Source organism: Haplochromis burtoni, unplaced genomic scaffold, assembly GCF_018398535.1.
Source record: "Haplochromis burtoni strain Fernald_Lab_line unplaced genomic scaffold, NCSU_Asbu1 Contig_388, whole genome shotgun sequence".
NCBI lineage: Eukaryota > Metazoa > Chordata > Actinopteri > Cichliformes > Cichlidae > Haplochromis > Haplochromis burtoni.
This window is the reverse complement of record NW_024582749.1, coordinates 180,141-194,412: the sequence shown is the minus strand read 5'-3', so window position 1 is coordinate 194,412 and position 14,272 is coordinate 180,141. Positions and strand designations below refer to the sequence as shown.

General features: G+C 41.1%; 1 protein-coding gene across 1 annotated transcript in view; it reads left to right on the top strand.

Annotated features, from left to right (window-relative positions):
- Window positions 1–14,272, top strand: part of poln (polymerase (DNA directed) nu) — a 75,647-nt gene that overhangs the window by 53,527 nt on the left and 7,848 nt on the right. Inside the window, exons 20-21 of the mRNA XM_042212710.1 lie at window positions 1,855–1,937; window positions 5,491–5,622. Of these exons, the coding sequence (XP_042068644.1) occupies window positions 1,855–1,937; window positions 5,491–5,622 (215 nt within the window). The remainder of the gene's footprint in view (window positions 1–1,854; window positions 1,938–5,490; window positions 5,623–14,272) is intronic.

Genomic DNA, 14,272 nt, shown 5'->3' with positions numbered 1-14,272 from the left:
CACACACACTCAGGTTCTCCCTTGATCGACTTGCCAAGGTGAGTTTTGGTCCTATACAGGGTTTCTCCTTCCCTCTCTGCCTCCCTTGTTTCACTTCACATCCTAATAGTCTGGTTGCCATGACTACCATGCCAGCGGCCTTTTTCTGTCTCTCTTCACTGGGCAGGACACCCGGGGCTGGTCATCCTGCTGATTACATTGTTGGGCTTTTGAAGTTTGTGTGTGTGTGAGTGTGTATTCTTACCCCTCTCTGTGAGTGTGTGTCTGTGTTGGTGCAGGTCTGTGCTGTCTCTTTGATGATGTGCATATGGTGTGTGTCATACCCACACTCCTGTCATCCATCTCAGACAGGTGTGTGTCAGAGGGCGCCGGTTAAACAGATTACCATATTAACAGGTCCACTGAGGCTTTGCAGTGTGTCTCTTTCATTATCTCTCTTTCACCTTTAAACAAATTAACTGGAGTCACCGCAGCACCGCTGGGATTACGCCACCTCGGTGTCTTTCTCTTATAGACCTCTTCCTCTTTCTATCGCATCATTAGTCTTCTGCTCATCCAGTTGTCCCTCAGCTTTTGCTGTGGTGTGTATGTATGTCTCTGGCCCCTGTTGTTGTTATGCTCTTTTCTTTTCTGTCACTCATTTTTACTTATAGTTGGTCAAATTTCACCCTCGCCTCAGCCATCATTCAGCTAAAACACAGTAATGTTCCTCTGCTTTCTCTGATTAGAGATAGCTGTTACCGGACTTTTATTTTTTGTTTTTGTCATATTACAAAAGTAATTGATTGAGTATCATGTGGACTTCTTCTTTAAGAGGACAACTTGCTGCTCTGCTTGTTATTTAGCCTTGCAACGAATTAAAGGCACTTATTTTTGCAGTTTTTTTTTTACTCAGTGCATTGATGCCACTCCAGCAGGGGGCAATGAAAATCCAGAATAGCTTTTTCTTCAGCCAGATGTCATTGGAGGATAATGCTCACTTTTGGACCTCATAGGTTGCCCCCATTTACCCCCACATGTCATTTAACAGATACATATCTGTGCATGTGTGTGTGTGCCACAGAGAGAAAACAGCAGAGAGGTATTTTAGTGTACTGTACTGTCATCATATCTAAGAAGTCACATGTCATTATGCAAGGCTGGCACTGAAGCTCACCAGACTTGTAGTGTGGGTATGTGTGGGGCACTCCCTCAACACTGATCAGCTGTGGCAGCTCCCTGTCAGCCCCTCCAGAAATGCCACTTTGCAGACGTGTCATCCCACCCAGCCTGATCCCCAGTACTACGGCTGTCTGGAAGTCACATTACATAACTGTCTGTCTTCCCCTCTCCTGCAGCCTCTGTTCTTTTCTGTATTTATGCGGCTTTAACGTCTACATCTCACACTGCGCTTTCTTTCTTGCTCTTATAATCTGTTGCCTGATGGGCTTTTTCTCGCTTTTATCTTTGCCCTTACTCTTTCTGTCTTTTTACTTTCTCTGCCGAGTGTCACTTTGGCCATTTCTTTAAAATTGCTGCCAATAACACCTCAATCAGCTTGAACAATATTTAATCTCTGATTGGTGACAGAAATCTTACCCCGCATCCCTCGTTAGTCGTAGCCATCTTTTCATTTGTAAATGTTTAATACTCGTCAGCCAAAGACTTCATTTTCTTACTTGTCTTTAAAACAAAAAGTCTTATTTTATTGCAACATCAGTTTTTCTTTAAAAGCAAGTATCACTTCGGTGTTTTCAGTCGACTTTAAATCATAACTCTTCACTTCCACAGCAGTGAAAATGGATAAAATATTAGTGAAATTTCTGTCACTAATGGAATAATGCATCTCTCGCTCTCTCTGAATCTGTCTCTCAGGAAGGGGTTGAGTGAGAAAGAGGTGACATCTGAGGACAGAGAGCATGCCAAACGCGTTGTGTACTCTGTTGTTTATGGAGCAGGTGAGTACAAACACACCTCACAGAAAAGTGGTTTTGTCAATGAATAGGACAAATGATGAGTATGTTTCCAAATGAAAGCATAACAGGTTTAAGTGTCGTTGGTTTAGAAATGCAAGCAGTTCATAGTTTAAAGAGGGTAAATGAATCAGCATTATAGATCATTTAGAGTGCTGTGCAGCACTTAAGTGAAAGAAAAACAGCAAGAAGAGTCTGCAGTTTTATTCTGTGCGGATCAACTTTGTTTTTTGAAGCCAGCTTTAAGCGGCACATGGAGGAACTGCAGTTTTTGTTATTTCTACGTTGTCTTTGTTTTCCACCTCTGAAGGTTGCTCCTTGGTGTTTACTCAGAAATGTCCAGCGATTTCTGCTGGGACATACTGTAGCTGTTTTCCTGTTCCTTTTATGTACTGAATCACAGTCCTGAATCAAGGGATGGGCGATGGAGGGATAGAGAAAGATAAAAATAGACAGAAGAGAGCTGAAAGGAAGATAAATACATAAAACAGCCATGTGGCCCTTAAAGAGACTTGTTTGTGTGACTTGTGACCCATTTATGGTTCACACACAGGTGCATTTTCTTATGAACATGGACACACGTGACCACAGATTAGTGTCACAGGAGCTTGCTTGTTTGATTCTGGTGTCTGAAATATCTGCTGTTTGTATGCTTGTCATCAGGATTACACATAAACGTCTGAGTCATGAGTGTCATGAAGCTGTTGGAGAGGTGGAGCATGGACAAAGAAAGAATTGATTCTGTTTTGTTGTAGATCCAGATGACTTGGTAGAGAATATGCTCCACTGGCGTCCTGGCTCAGCATGTTTCTCTATCTGTGGATCAAGAATATTCTAGATTTAACTGAAGCTACATAACCAAAAGTAGGACATGAAAAAATTCACTTATTAAAACAATATAATTGACTTTAGGACAAAGCAGAAAAAAAAGAAATAATATTACTTTCAACATTGAGTAAAATAAAGTTAAACTATTTAATCTTGTTGTCACCATAACCACCTCGAGGTTGCGTTGGTCTGCAAGCCACTTTGCAACCCACCCCAGCCCCTCCCATCATTCTTTTTAGTTAAAGTCTGTCATTAATGTTGCGTGCGCTGTTCTGTACAGTGGTCTTGCTGCTGCTCTGTCTGTCTCCAGTATTCTGTGTTTGCACATGGAAAGATGATCATGTCTCACCAAACATGAAGTATGTAGTTGGAAATAACAATCTTATTCTGACTATACTGGACCTAACCGAACTACTGCTCCTGTGGATTTGTTAGACAATATCACGACAATGATCTGAAACACAGAATCTGCATTTAAGATTCATGCTTTGGACTTAATATGCTTCATTAAAAAATCTCAATCTGATGGTTTATTGTTCTGTGGCATTTCAGTCTGAGCTGGACTCACAGCTCAAAGACAGTCACTCTCAGACACGCGATACTAAATGAATCATTTTTTGTAAACTCAATAAACCCTTAACAATAACAACAATGAGAAGCACATATCAAAGCTACTCATGTGAGACATGCGTGCGGGGCAAAACATGCACGGACAAATCGCACAGGAAAAGGTTAAAGAAAAAATGCAGAGTCAGTATTAAGTGTTTGAAAGAGGGCAACAACGTGAGAGCGGGTAGTCAGATGAACAAAATATACAGTAAAGGGGAAAATGTGGCGATTTGTGCAGAGGGTAATGTAGGGGAAATGCACTGGCAATAAGCAGGCGGGGCCGAGAGGGAAACAAGAAGAGGAATGTAAGGAGCCGCTGATCCACGCAGACAGACGGCTCTTCATGGAGGGATGTGTTGCTATGGTTACAGAATACTAAAAGAATCCTGCTCAACAAGACAATAATCGGGTCAGGGAGGAGGGGCACAGCCGTACACATACATACATAGAGTGGGGCCACAAATAAGAAGGCCACGCAATGATGCTGACAGACAAAAGGTAGGATAGACTATAGACTGTACATAAAAGATGCCAATGTGGAAGAGACTTAAACCTGCATTCTTTATAATGGCCAGCAGGGGGCTTTCTAAATTAATCCCTATCCAACATCCGCCTGCTAAAAACCAGGGAACCAGGGATATTTCTGAAAATACTTCCTTAAAAAACTGTTTACCTGCAATACAGGCATACCAACTCATATACATTTTAATATTGATATGAGTGCATGATGTATGTATTTGTATGTTTTATAGTATTTATGTCAATAGAAAAAAACCTAAATATATATATTCTTTCCTGCATAAATGTGCCAGTCAATGCAAATACAGACTTAATATTGAGTAAAAGTCTATTTGATTTTATTGAATTTTATTGAATTTAAAGTATCTAAATTGTGTAATTGACCAGATCCTTGTATCACACTGCTACCCAGTAAACATTCTCTCCCTGATGTGCTTTAAGTCAAAATTACTGCCTTTTTTATGTTTTTGGGGTGTATTAAACCACTTTATTTCAAATTTATTTCAAGGAATCCAGATTTTAAGAAATATTTCTCTTTCCAATAGTCAAGCTGCAATCACAGTTGATGTTTCTCTATAAAGGTCAGACATCCTACACATCCAACACAATAGGGCTGTGTGTTTTCTGTCACGTGATTGTTGTGATGTTGAGTCCCTGCTTTAATCACTGTCACCATCACTGAAAAACACACATAGTAACTGTGTTGCCCATTAGCAAACCCTCTACACTCCTCTGCCCGGGCCCTGCTCTTGTGCTCATGCTACAGGCTGCACACCTTTAAAACCTCCTGAGCAAACACATCCACACCAGGTTTTTGTGTTCTAGTCTTCATCTCGACACACAAATACTCACCTCTAAGTCTCCCAGTGATCTTTTATCTTGTCCTTTTCATCCTCCCACTCCTCAGTTTGCTCTACTTTTTTTCCTTTGCCTTTCTCCTGCCCTCTGGTCCAGTCTGTCCTCTGTTCACTTAGCTCCTCTCAACTTCTCGGCCTCAGGCCTCACCTATCTGTCGCCACCATCTTTGGTCAGGAATTCTAATAATTATAATTATCTCCACTGAGGTGAATGTGATCAGCACCACCTGTTAAACTCTCCTTGCAGAGAATACATCTTCCAAGTAATTTGCATGTGAGAGGAAATCCAAGGAAAGCGAATAATGTCACAAAGCTAATCGCTGCATTTACCAGACATTACTCAGATTATACATGCATGTATTTTACATCATGCCCAATTCAAAACATTTGAGAAATGCACACTGCATCATACACCCTAACACACCCGAGTCTCCTGACATCGTAGACTAAACACATCCTCTCAAATATCCCATCTCTCCACTGGCATGTCAGCGCCACTGCTACCCTGCATTGCTGCCTGCCTGCATGCTCCGGGGGGGATATTTTATTCATCACTCGCCAGTTTGATATGTGTTATGTTTGTGGGGAGTGATGAGCTCGCAGCCTAGACGCCAAACTGTAACTTCTGCTCTCCTGCTGCTGTAATAAATCAATAATTTCATAGATCGCAGTTTTCTGACTGAACTGTTTGTTTCCTCCTCCCTGATACGTCTTATCACATGTAGGCCGCGAGCGTCTGTCGGGTATCTTGGGGGTTAGCAGTGAGCAGGCCAGCCAATTCCAAGATCGCTTCCTCCAGACCTACAGAGACGTCCAGGGCTTCATCCAGAGAACCATCCAGCAGAGCCACAAACAAGGTCTGTGTCCATTCACAGTCGTGTTGTATCTAATAAGAAGCTTGCCTCAAGGTTAACGAATATGTATTCCTGAAAGGAAAGAAGCTACTTCACAGAACTCAGTAGAAATATATCAAGAGTTAAAGAAAAAATTAAAAGTGTTTGTTGGTTTGTTTGCGTTTTGTGTGTGTCAGTCTGATTAGGCCTGCACTTTTGACATGCATAGCAGACTTTAGGTTTCTTAAGCATCCACACCCTCTGTGGATTTGTGTGTGTTTGGCTGGAGATGAAGAGATGTGCTGGATGGGCTGGAGATGTGCTTGCATTGGCAGGAAGAAGACGAACTGCCCTGGGTCAATACTTGAAGGGGACGGGGTGGATAAGAGGGGAGGGGCTGGAGGGTCTGATGGTTAGGACGAGACCCTTTATTTATATTCTGACCGAACTGCCAGCGCAGCACACTTGAGACTTGAACACAAAATAGTGTAAAGTCTGCACTTTAACCCTGATTGCGCATAGTGCACGAGCCAAGCGTGAACAGGGGGCGGGATGCTTCAGAACAGACCCTCTGACACTCACTGACTGCTGTTTGAGCTAATCTCGCCCTCCAGCCAAGGATCTAATCCCTTCTTAACTTTATCTTATGTGTGCTATATTGACTTTCCCCTCGCTAAGAAAAACACTAGCTAATTACAGAGTAAACCAGATAAATTAGCCGACATCAGTGAGAAACATTCAGCTGTGTCACTATGTCAGCTTCAGATTCTTTGTCAGGCTGTGGCCGCGCAGAAAAACAGCATTTATCTGGTCTAATAAATGTTGAAAAATAACCTCATTCTGTAGCAGACATCAAAAATGAGGTCAGACCAGTGGATGTGTTTCACGCCAGCTGCAGCGGCGCACACCTTTTTTTTTTTCTTCACAAACACCGACACGCCGTTACACACAGACAGGTGCTCCATCACCCTCAGCACTGGTGACACAGCCCACTACCTGCTCATCACTTCCCCTTTCTTCTGCAATACGGGCACCGATCGAAGCACCGTAATGGACTCATTCTTTCAGACCGCCGTGCAGAGATCGCAGTGGAAGCCTCCTCGTTCTCAGGGCCAGAGCGATGATGTGCCAAACAGGGGCTTTAATTCAGCCCATCACCATGGTGATGCTCCCATCAGGGACGGCTCTAGAAGTTATTCGCCCCACACTCTATGTCTGTGTGTCCCTCTCTCATCCTGTCCATCAGTCTGTCTCTTTCGTTCCTTTCTCTCTTCAACCTCGCGTTTTTGATCCACGCTACAGTCTTTATGTTTCATCTTTCCCTTTTCTTCCCCTCCCTTATACCACAGCAGCAGGTTAGCTGATCGATAAAACAGCCTTCTTGAATCAATGCTAGCAGCGGCAGCATACTGTATTACACCAGAGTCCCTGGCTGTTTTAGCTGCTGTGCTGTGACTCAGGCAGCAGGGATTAATATGTGCTGTAGCCTCTCGCCTGCTCTGCACAGCTGATCTGACACTACGATGTTTTGCTCAGAAGGATGTTGACTGAGCAGAGATGAGATGAACAGAGCCACCTCATCTGCTGTCATATTTGCTGAAAATGTATTGGAAAGGGCAATACGAAGGTGAGGTCAGCATCACGGTGTCGGCGTAATTGCAGAGGGGCAAGAAAAGGAGGAGCTGTGTGGAAGTAAATGAGGGCATCAGCCAAGAAGGAACAAGGCAGAGATGAAGAAAAACCAGGGTTGTTTTGATTGTTTATGCCAAACCACAAAAATGATTCAGTCACAGCTGCATTTCTCATAATGGTTGACACTCTGTTTGACACTCTTTGCCACCACTGTGGGTAAGCCTCTGCTGTTGTTCCTCACATCATGCACTTTTTATTGAAATTCTTCAGATTATTCCTGAGATGAAAAGATGAAAGCAGGTGGAAGTTGTGTTTTGTTTTTCTTTTAAACAGTGGGGAATCACAGAGATCACAAAAAACAGTGAAGCCTTCTTAAGGCTACACTGACATAGGGAGGACTAGCTATGCAAGGATATGAAAACACTCTCATGAAGACGTCCTGTTGCGATGTCCTATTGTTCATGCACAGGTGCATGCAGTTCTCCTGCAGACAGTAGAACTGTGAAATACTTGTCATAAATAAAATAAAAGGAGGCTGTCGTTTCACTGCTCATTTCACATTTCATGCTCTGCACATGTAGTCTCAAATGGCTGCAACTCTCAGCTGTGCACACAGCTTTTGTTCAGTAACTACGTAACTCACAGATAAGTTTAATCCTGAAATACTACTTCACCAATATTTTGAGATTTTCAGTTTATGGTGGATGTATTTCACAAATGTTACCAATTTTTTATAATTAGTAGATGTTGATGCTACAGTATAGTGTGAACAGTTCAAGCCTGCTCAAAGACGCTTTTGACAATTTAGGTCAAAAACAGGTTGTTTTAATCCATTGCAAGATAATTGCAGGGAAACCTAAGGACATCATAATATATCATTATATCATTGCTTATCAAAACATCACCTTTTGTGGATATAACGGAAATGTTATTGCCATGAAATAATAATGATACGCTGCTTTTATAAGGTGTTATAGGTGCACAAATGGTAAAAAAGGTCATTTTTAGCCTGTCGCTAGATGGTTGCAACATGATAATAATATCTGATATAGATAAGAACCTACAGGGGTCTGAAATGACTGAGAAAGATTTGTGCTGTGGTGATAAAATAATTAATCCCTGAAAACCTTTCAGGGATTAATTATTTTACATGATCAAACCTTAAGATTAAGCTGAAAACATTTCAGTACATTAGGCAACATCACCACAATCAGTACCAATAAAATCTTTTCTGTTGTCAGTAAATATTACAATATTTTTCATACCTAAACTGAAATAAAAATCAGATTCATATTCAGAGTTATTCAGAGTCGTTTTATATATGAGTAAAGCTGTTATAGGCTGTGTTTTTATACCAACAGTTGATCACATAACAGTTTGACTGGTCACATGGAGTAATCGAGCCTACAGAGGTTTTCCCACTCTGTCTTACATAATTTATAACTTACTTTTGTGTAGCTGTCTTTGTCGTGGTCCCAGAGTTTTAACCTTTCAATGTCTTGAATTTTGTTTAGAATCAAATGTTCTGTATCTTTTTTCACTGTGAGCTAGGGCTGTGCGATATGACCAAAATCTCATATCCCGATATAAGAATTCTATCGTCCGATAACGATATAAATCACAAAAATGTAACATTTTCTGTAAATTCTGTGAATCTCGACTTGCGGGAAGTGTTTCCAGCTGCGCGTCATGTAGCTGGAGTCGAGTGTTTTAACCGATGCATGAAACTATACATTTTTAGACATAAGTTGTAAAGGCCGCCGTTTTCTTTGTGAGTATTTATTACACGGCGTGCTGCGGGGAAAAGCCTGTTCTAACGTTTGAGTCTAAGGTTTATTTTTTAGCACCTGGCGGCTCTTTTTTAATTCTCATCCGTAAATAATCTGCTCTTTCACGTGATTCAGTTTATTTTGAAAAGTCTCAACAGGATCTTGAGCTTTATTGTGAAAGGTTTATGTGGAACATAAACAAGCGGACACGCGATGCTGTTACCGTCGTTGTTGCTAACCACAACGCATAAAAACAGGCGCTTGTCCGTCCGTAGTGTGGTTATATAAAATATAAGAGAAAGAGAGAACTTTAAGAAATTAATATAGCCACTACAGTGACCATCAAAACGATGAAAAAATATTGCCGTAAACAGTTTATTTTGCGACACCACGAAACAAACGATAGCGTAAAATGAAACGATAGACGTTTTTATATCGTCATCCGATATATATCGTTATATCGAACAGCCCTACCGTGAGCCTGTGTTATACGTTTTTTCTTGATTGCTTTAGGTTTTGAGTTTTATTTTCTTGTTACAGTCGAGTTCTTGTCATGAATCGCTGTGCGGCAGGCAGGAGTTGGACCCAAAATGCAGGACTCACAGACTCGGGAATGAACTCAAAACACAGCCATCACGTAATGTCGCATACTGCTGTTTCTGATGTCATTAAGAAAAAAAAAAAAAAAAAAAAAAAAAAAAAAAAAAAAAAAAAAAAAAAAAAAAAAAAAAAGAAAAAAAAAAATAAAAAAAAAAAAAAAACAGACAAACTAAACTGGGAACAACAAACTAAAACTCACAGGGAGATCCACACAGCATGAGGGACGACACGACACTGACTCAGAGAAACACAGGGTTTAAATACACTGGGAAGTAACGAGGGGAATGAGACACAGAAGGAGGGCACAGCTGGGAGAAATCAGGACTGACGAGACAAGCAAAGCAGGACACATTCACATAAGACACGGACCTTCAAAGTAAAACAGGAAGTATCACACAGAGACGCGAACTTGACACAGTGGAGACAGCAACTAAGAAACACAGAGACATAAACCATAAGGCAGAGGACTCTAAGAACCGAAAGACACAGAGGGGAACTCAAACATGCAGACACAGACTTACACAGAACAGAGGGGACACAGAGAAACATGAAGGGCAAGGGATCGAAACTAGAAACCATAGAATAACTCACACAAGTACAATAATACAAACATCACAAAGAACTAAAAACGCTGGGTCAGGAGACCCAGGACCACGACAGTTCTAGATGGTGTTTATGGAGTTTGTTATTTGTTTAGTTTCCACAGGGCTCCTTTTGTTTGCTGTCTTGTGTCTCAGTCAGTAGTCTCACTGTTTTACTTCTTCTGTGTAGTTATTTAGATTTGGTTAAGCTGTTACTTGTTACCCTCTTGTGTTCAATCCTCAAGCAGTGTGTGTATAAATAATCCTGTCATTCCTTTAGTGGCTGTTATATCATCATGTGTCTGATTTTCTTTGTAGTTTGTTTTGTTACTTGTGTTTTCATGGACTTAGTGTTACTTTTGGATTATGAGTTTTGCGTTTTTATTGATGTACTTGGAACGTCAAAACTAAACTAAACTACTCCTCAAGTTAACTTTAAACATTATCTACCCTAACAGCTTTCACGTGCAGACACCCGTGCTCAGCAATTACCAGGTAAACATAATTGAAAGCTCATCCATCAGTAGATCCATTTTCTTCTGCTTATCAGGGTCGGAGTGGAGCTGGAGCCTGTCCCAGCTGAAGGCAAGAGTCCGGGAACAAAAATAAAATCTATCAGCTAGAAAAAAATGCTTCTTTAGGTGTTGGTAATGACCAATAACTGGCTAAGCTAAAACAGTAAATATTAGACTTCAGTTGATCTGTTACCCAGAAATGTATCTCAAGCTGTTTTTTACTCATAATGGGTCTTTAGGGGGGTGATTACCTTCTTAAGCACAATCAATCTGCAAAGATTGTAATAACTGAATGATTGTAACCCGATTTGAGAAAAAAAATTAAAACTAGGTACACTCCTGGTCATGCTTTGTCTCTTGGTAAAAGCTCTTAGGGGAGGTCCACATACTCCTCTGTGCAGGAAAAAAACAACAAATTAAAACACCATGTTGCATTGTAAATGTTGGGTTTGTTAAAGAGCAGCTGTTTGCTGGCAACAAAAGGCAACAATTAAAGTAACAAATAAAAAAAAAACCACTGTAAGTGTTGTTCATTAACCCTTAACTAGTCTGCTTCATTAGGACTGCGTGGGTTTGTGTTTGAATGGCAGAAACTCACCAGCTGTCAAACAGTTTTAGTTTAAGCATTGTTATGGTGCATGGAAGCGCAGCCTTTGCTGACTATAATGTTGATGCTGAATGGGCTCCTATAACTCATTTTTATGTCTTTGTTATAAATATTAATTTGATTAGGAGGATGGTGATGAATTATGAAATAACACAGCATATATTTACCAGATGTTAATTATACTACAGCGTGGTTACCCAGCCGTGGATTTCTGTGATGTTGCCGTAACACTTCCAAAAGGCTGACCACAAAAACAGGCTGAACTTGAAAAACACTGGCCTGTGTCACTCTCAGTGGAAAAACACAGCCTGTTGGGAGTGAAAACAAACACATTCCAGTATGATTCACCACCATACCTGGGGATAAAGGTCACATGCATGTGTCACGGGTCAGTTCACAATGAGCAGAGTGTTAATGTTTGTTGCTATCTGTAGAGCACTTGTTTCCAGCGCATTTATGCTTGTGTGCGGGATTGTGTGTGTGCGTTCAGGGAAGAGGGTCATTCAGGTTTCATGTCCTAGCTGGATTAGCTCATAGTAAGGGATATCAGAGGGATTTGGCTGTACAGCCTGCTCCATTGTCCAGTTAGTGGAATGTTCTGGCCCACTGTGTGTAAGTGTGGCTGCTTGTGTGTGTGTTGCATACCTGCATATGATAATGTGTATTATGTACGTATCACATCAGTGCACATTCTTGCTGCCCTTTGTGTGTTTGTGTCACTTTTCTAGGAATGTGTGTGTTTCTCTTTTCTTTACGGTGCGACTCGTTTGGATTGGATGTCAGTGTTTTTGTGCGGATGGCCGTTTGCGTGTGTCTTTGTAAGCCTGCTGTTACCATAATCACCTGTAATGCTCTATCAACAAATGGCTTTTCACACAAAATCACTGGTGTTTTTTGTTTTGTTTTGTTTTCTTTGTTTTTTTTTATATTTTGCTGGGGTTTTATTGCCTTAAGGCATCCTAAACCTGCAGAGGTTTTACACAGGTGCTCAACATTGGTAACTTGTTTTACACAAGCTTGTAAGTTGAGTTGAATATGCGTATAATGAAATTTGCTATATAAATAAAATTCTCATTGTCTAACTGTAGATATTTAAAGCCTGAAATATGTTTTAATAGCTAATAAATGGTAGATGGCAGAGATTGGTGTAGCCACACTAATGGAAATTGTTTTTTATGGATGTTTGTTTTTTACATTCGATGCTTTGATGTTAGGGTTTGTTTGTAACTATGGACATGGTCAGCAACAATATTTAGGTAGGTTGTGGTATTTAAATCATGATCAGTTGGTACTAAAGGGCCCAAAGATATGCCAAGAAAATATCCCAACAGGCTGAAGTGGTAATTTAAGCCTGGGTGGATCCATGCTTTCATGTTGTTTATGCTAAATTCTGATCCCACCGTCTGAGTGTTGCAGCATGTTGTCCAGTTTTGGTGAGCTGGTTGTGAATTGTAGCCTGTTTTAACAGGACAGGAGGGGTAACCGGTGTGGTCTTCTGCTGCTGTGGCAGTTATATGTGTTCAGACAGGATCTTCTGGATACCTGACCTGTAAAGAGTGTTTATTAGAGTTTCTCTTACCTTCCTATCACCTCAAAGCACACTGGCCATTTTCTGTTTTTCAGACCATTCTCTGTCAACACCAGAGATGGTTGTGTGGGTAAAATAAGTCAATCAGCAGTTTCTGAAATACTCAGACGAGCGTATCTGGTATCAACGATCATGATCATCATTCAAAGTCATGAATGTTTGCATGCCTAAACAAAATTATTTGCTGCCATGTGATTGGCTGATTGGATATTTAAGGGAGTAAGCTGTTGTTTAATAAAGTGGTCAGTGAATTTATAATAATGGTGTTAAAATGACATTATCATACTGTAATACTAAAATAAAACACTATGTTTTAAAGTTTAGGGTTTTTTGTTTCTAGTTTTGAAACAAAGATCATTTTCTCAATAAATCTAATTTTCTTTGTACAGTTTGTTTTTTTTAACACTTAATTACTGACCATAACTAACCATAATTAACCATAATTACTGACCTTAGATTATTTTAGACTAGAGTATTTCTCATAAATGGATGAAACGGTGCAGGTTTGATCATGATCACAAACCGGCCCCAGACTGTAAGACTCGGCCCTCATCTCTCCTCCACTCGCACACTGAGCACCGGCTCCCCACAGGGCTGTGTGCTGAGCCCCCTCCTGTATTCTCTCTACACCCACGAATGCAGTTCGACCCACAACAACACTCTCATCATCAAGTTTGCTGATGACACCACGGTAGTCGGACTCATCTCGAAGGGAGACGAAGCAGACTACAGAGAGGAAGTCCTGAAGCTGGCAGCATGGTGTTCAGAAAACAACCTGGCACTGAACACTAAGAAAACCAAAGAGCTCATTGTTGACTTCAGGAGACACAGCACTGACTTGGCCCCCCTTTACATCAACGGGGAGTGTGTGGAGAGGGTCCACACCTTCCGGTTCCTTGGTGTCCTCATCTCTGCTGACATCTCCTGGACAGGAAACATCTCAGTGGTCGTCAAGAAGGCCCAACAACCTGCTGCTGACCTTCTACCGCTCGTCCATTGAGAGCCTGCTAACCTACTGCATCACGGTATGGTACGGCAGCTGCACCAAGGCGGATAGAGCGAGGCTTCAGAGTGTGGTCAAGACAGCACAAAAGATCATCGGCTGCCCTCTCCCCTCCCTGATGGGCATGTATTCCTCCCACTGCCTCAGCAGAGCAGCAAACACATGCACCAATAACACAGCCCTCCCCCAATTTTTTTTCTTCGCACTTCCTCTATGGACCACCACTGTGCAATACCAATTCTATGTGCAGTAACTCAACTGTATATACACAACACTATTTATTACATATTACTTCTTTTTTTAAAGAACGGCTTGTATATTTGTGTATATATATATGTATATGTGTGTATATACAGTGGGGCAAAAAAGTATTTAGTCA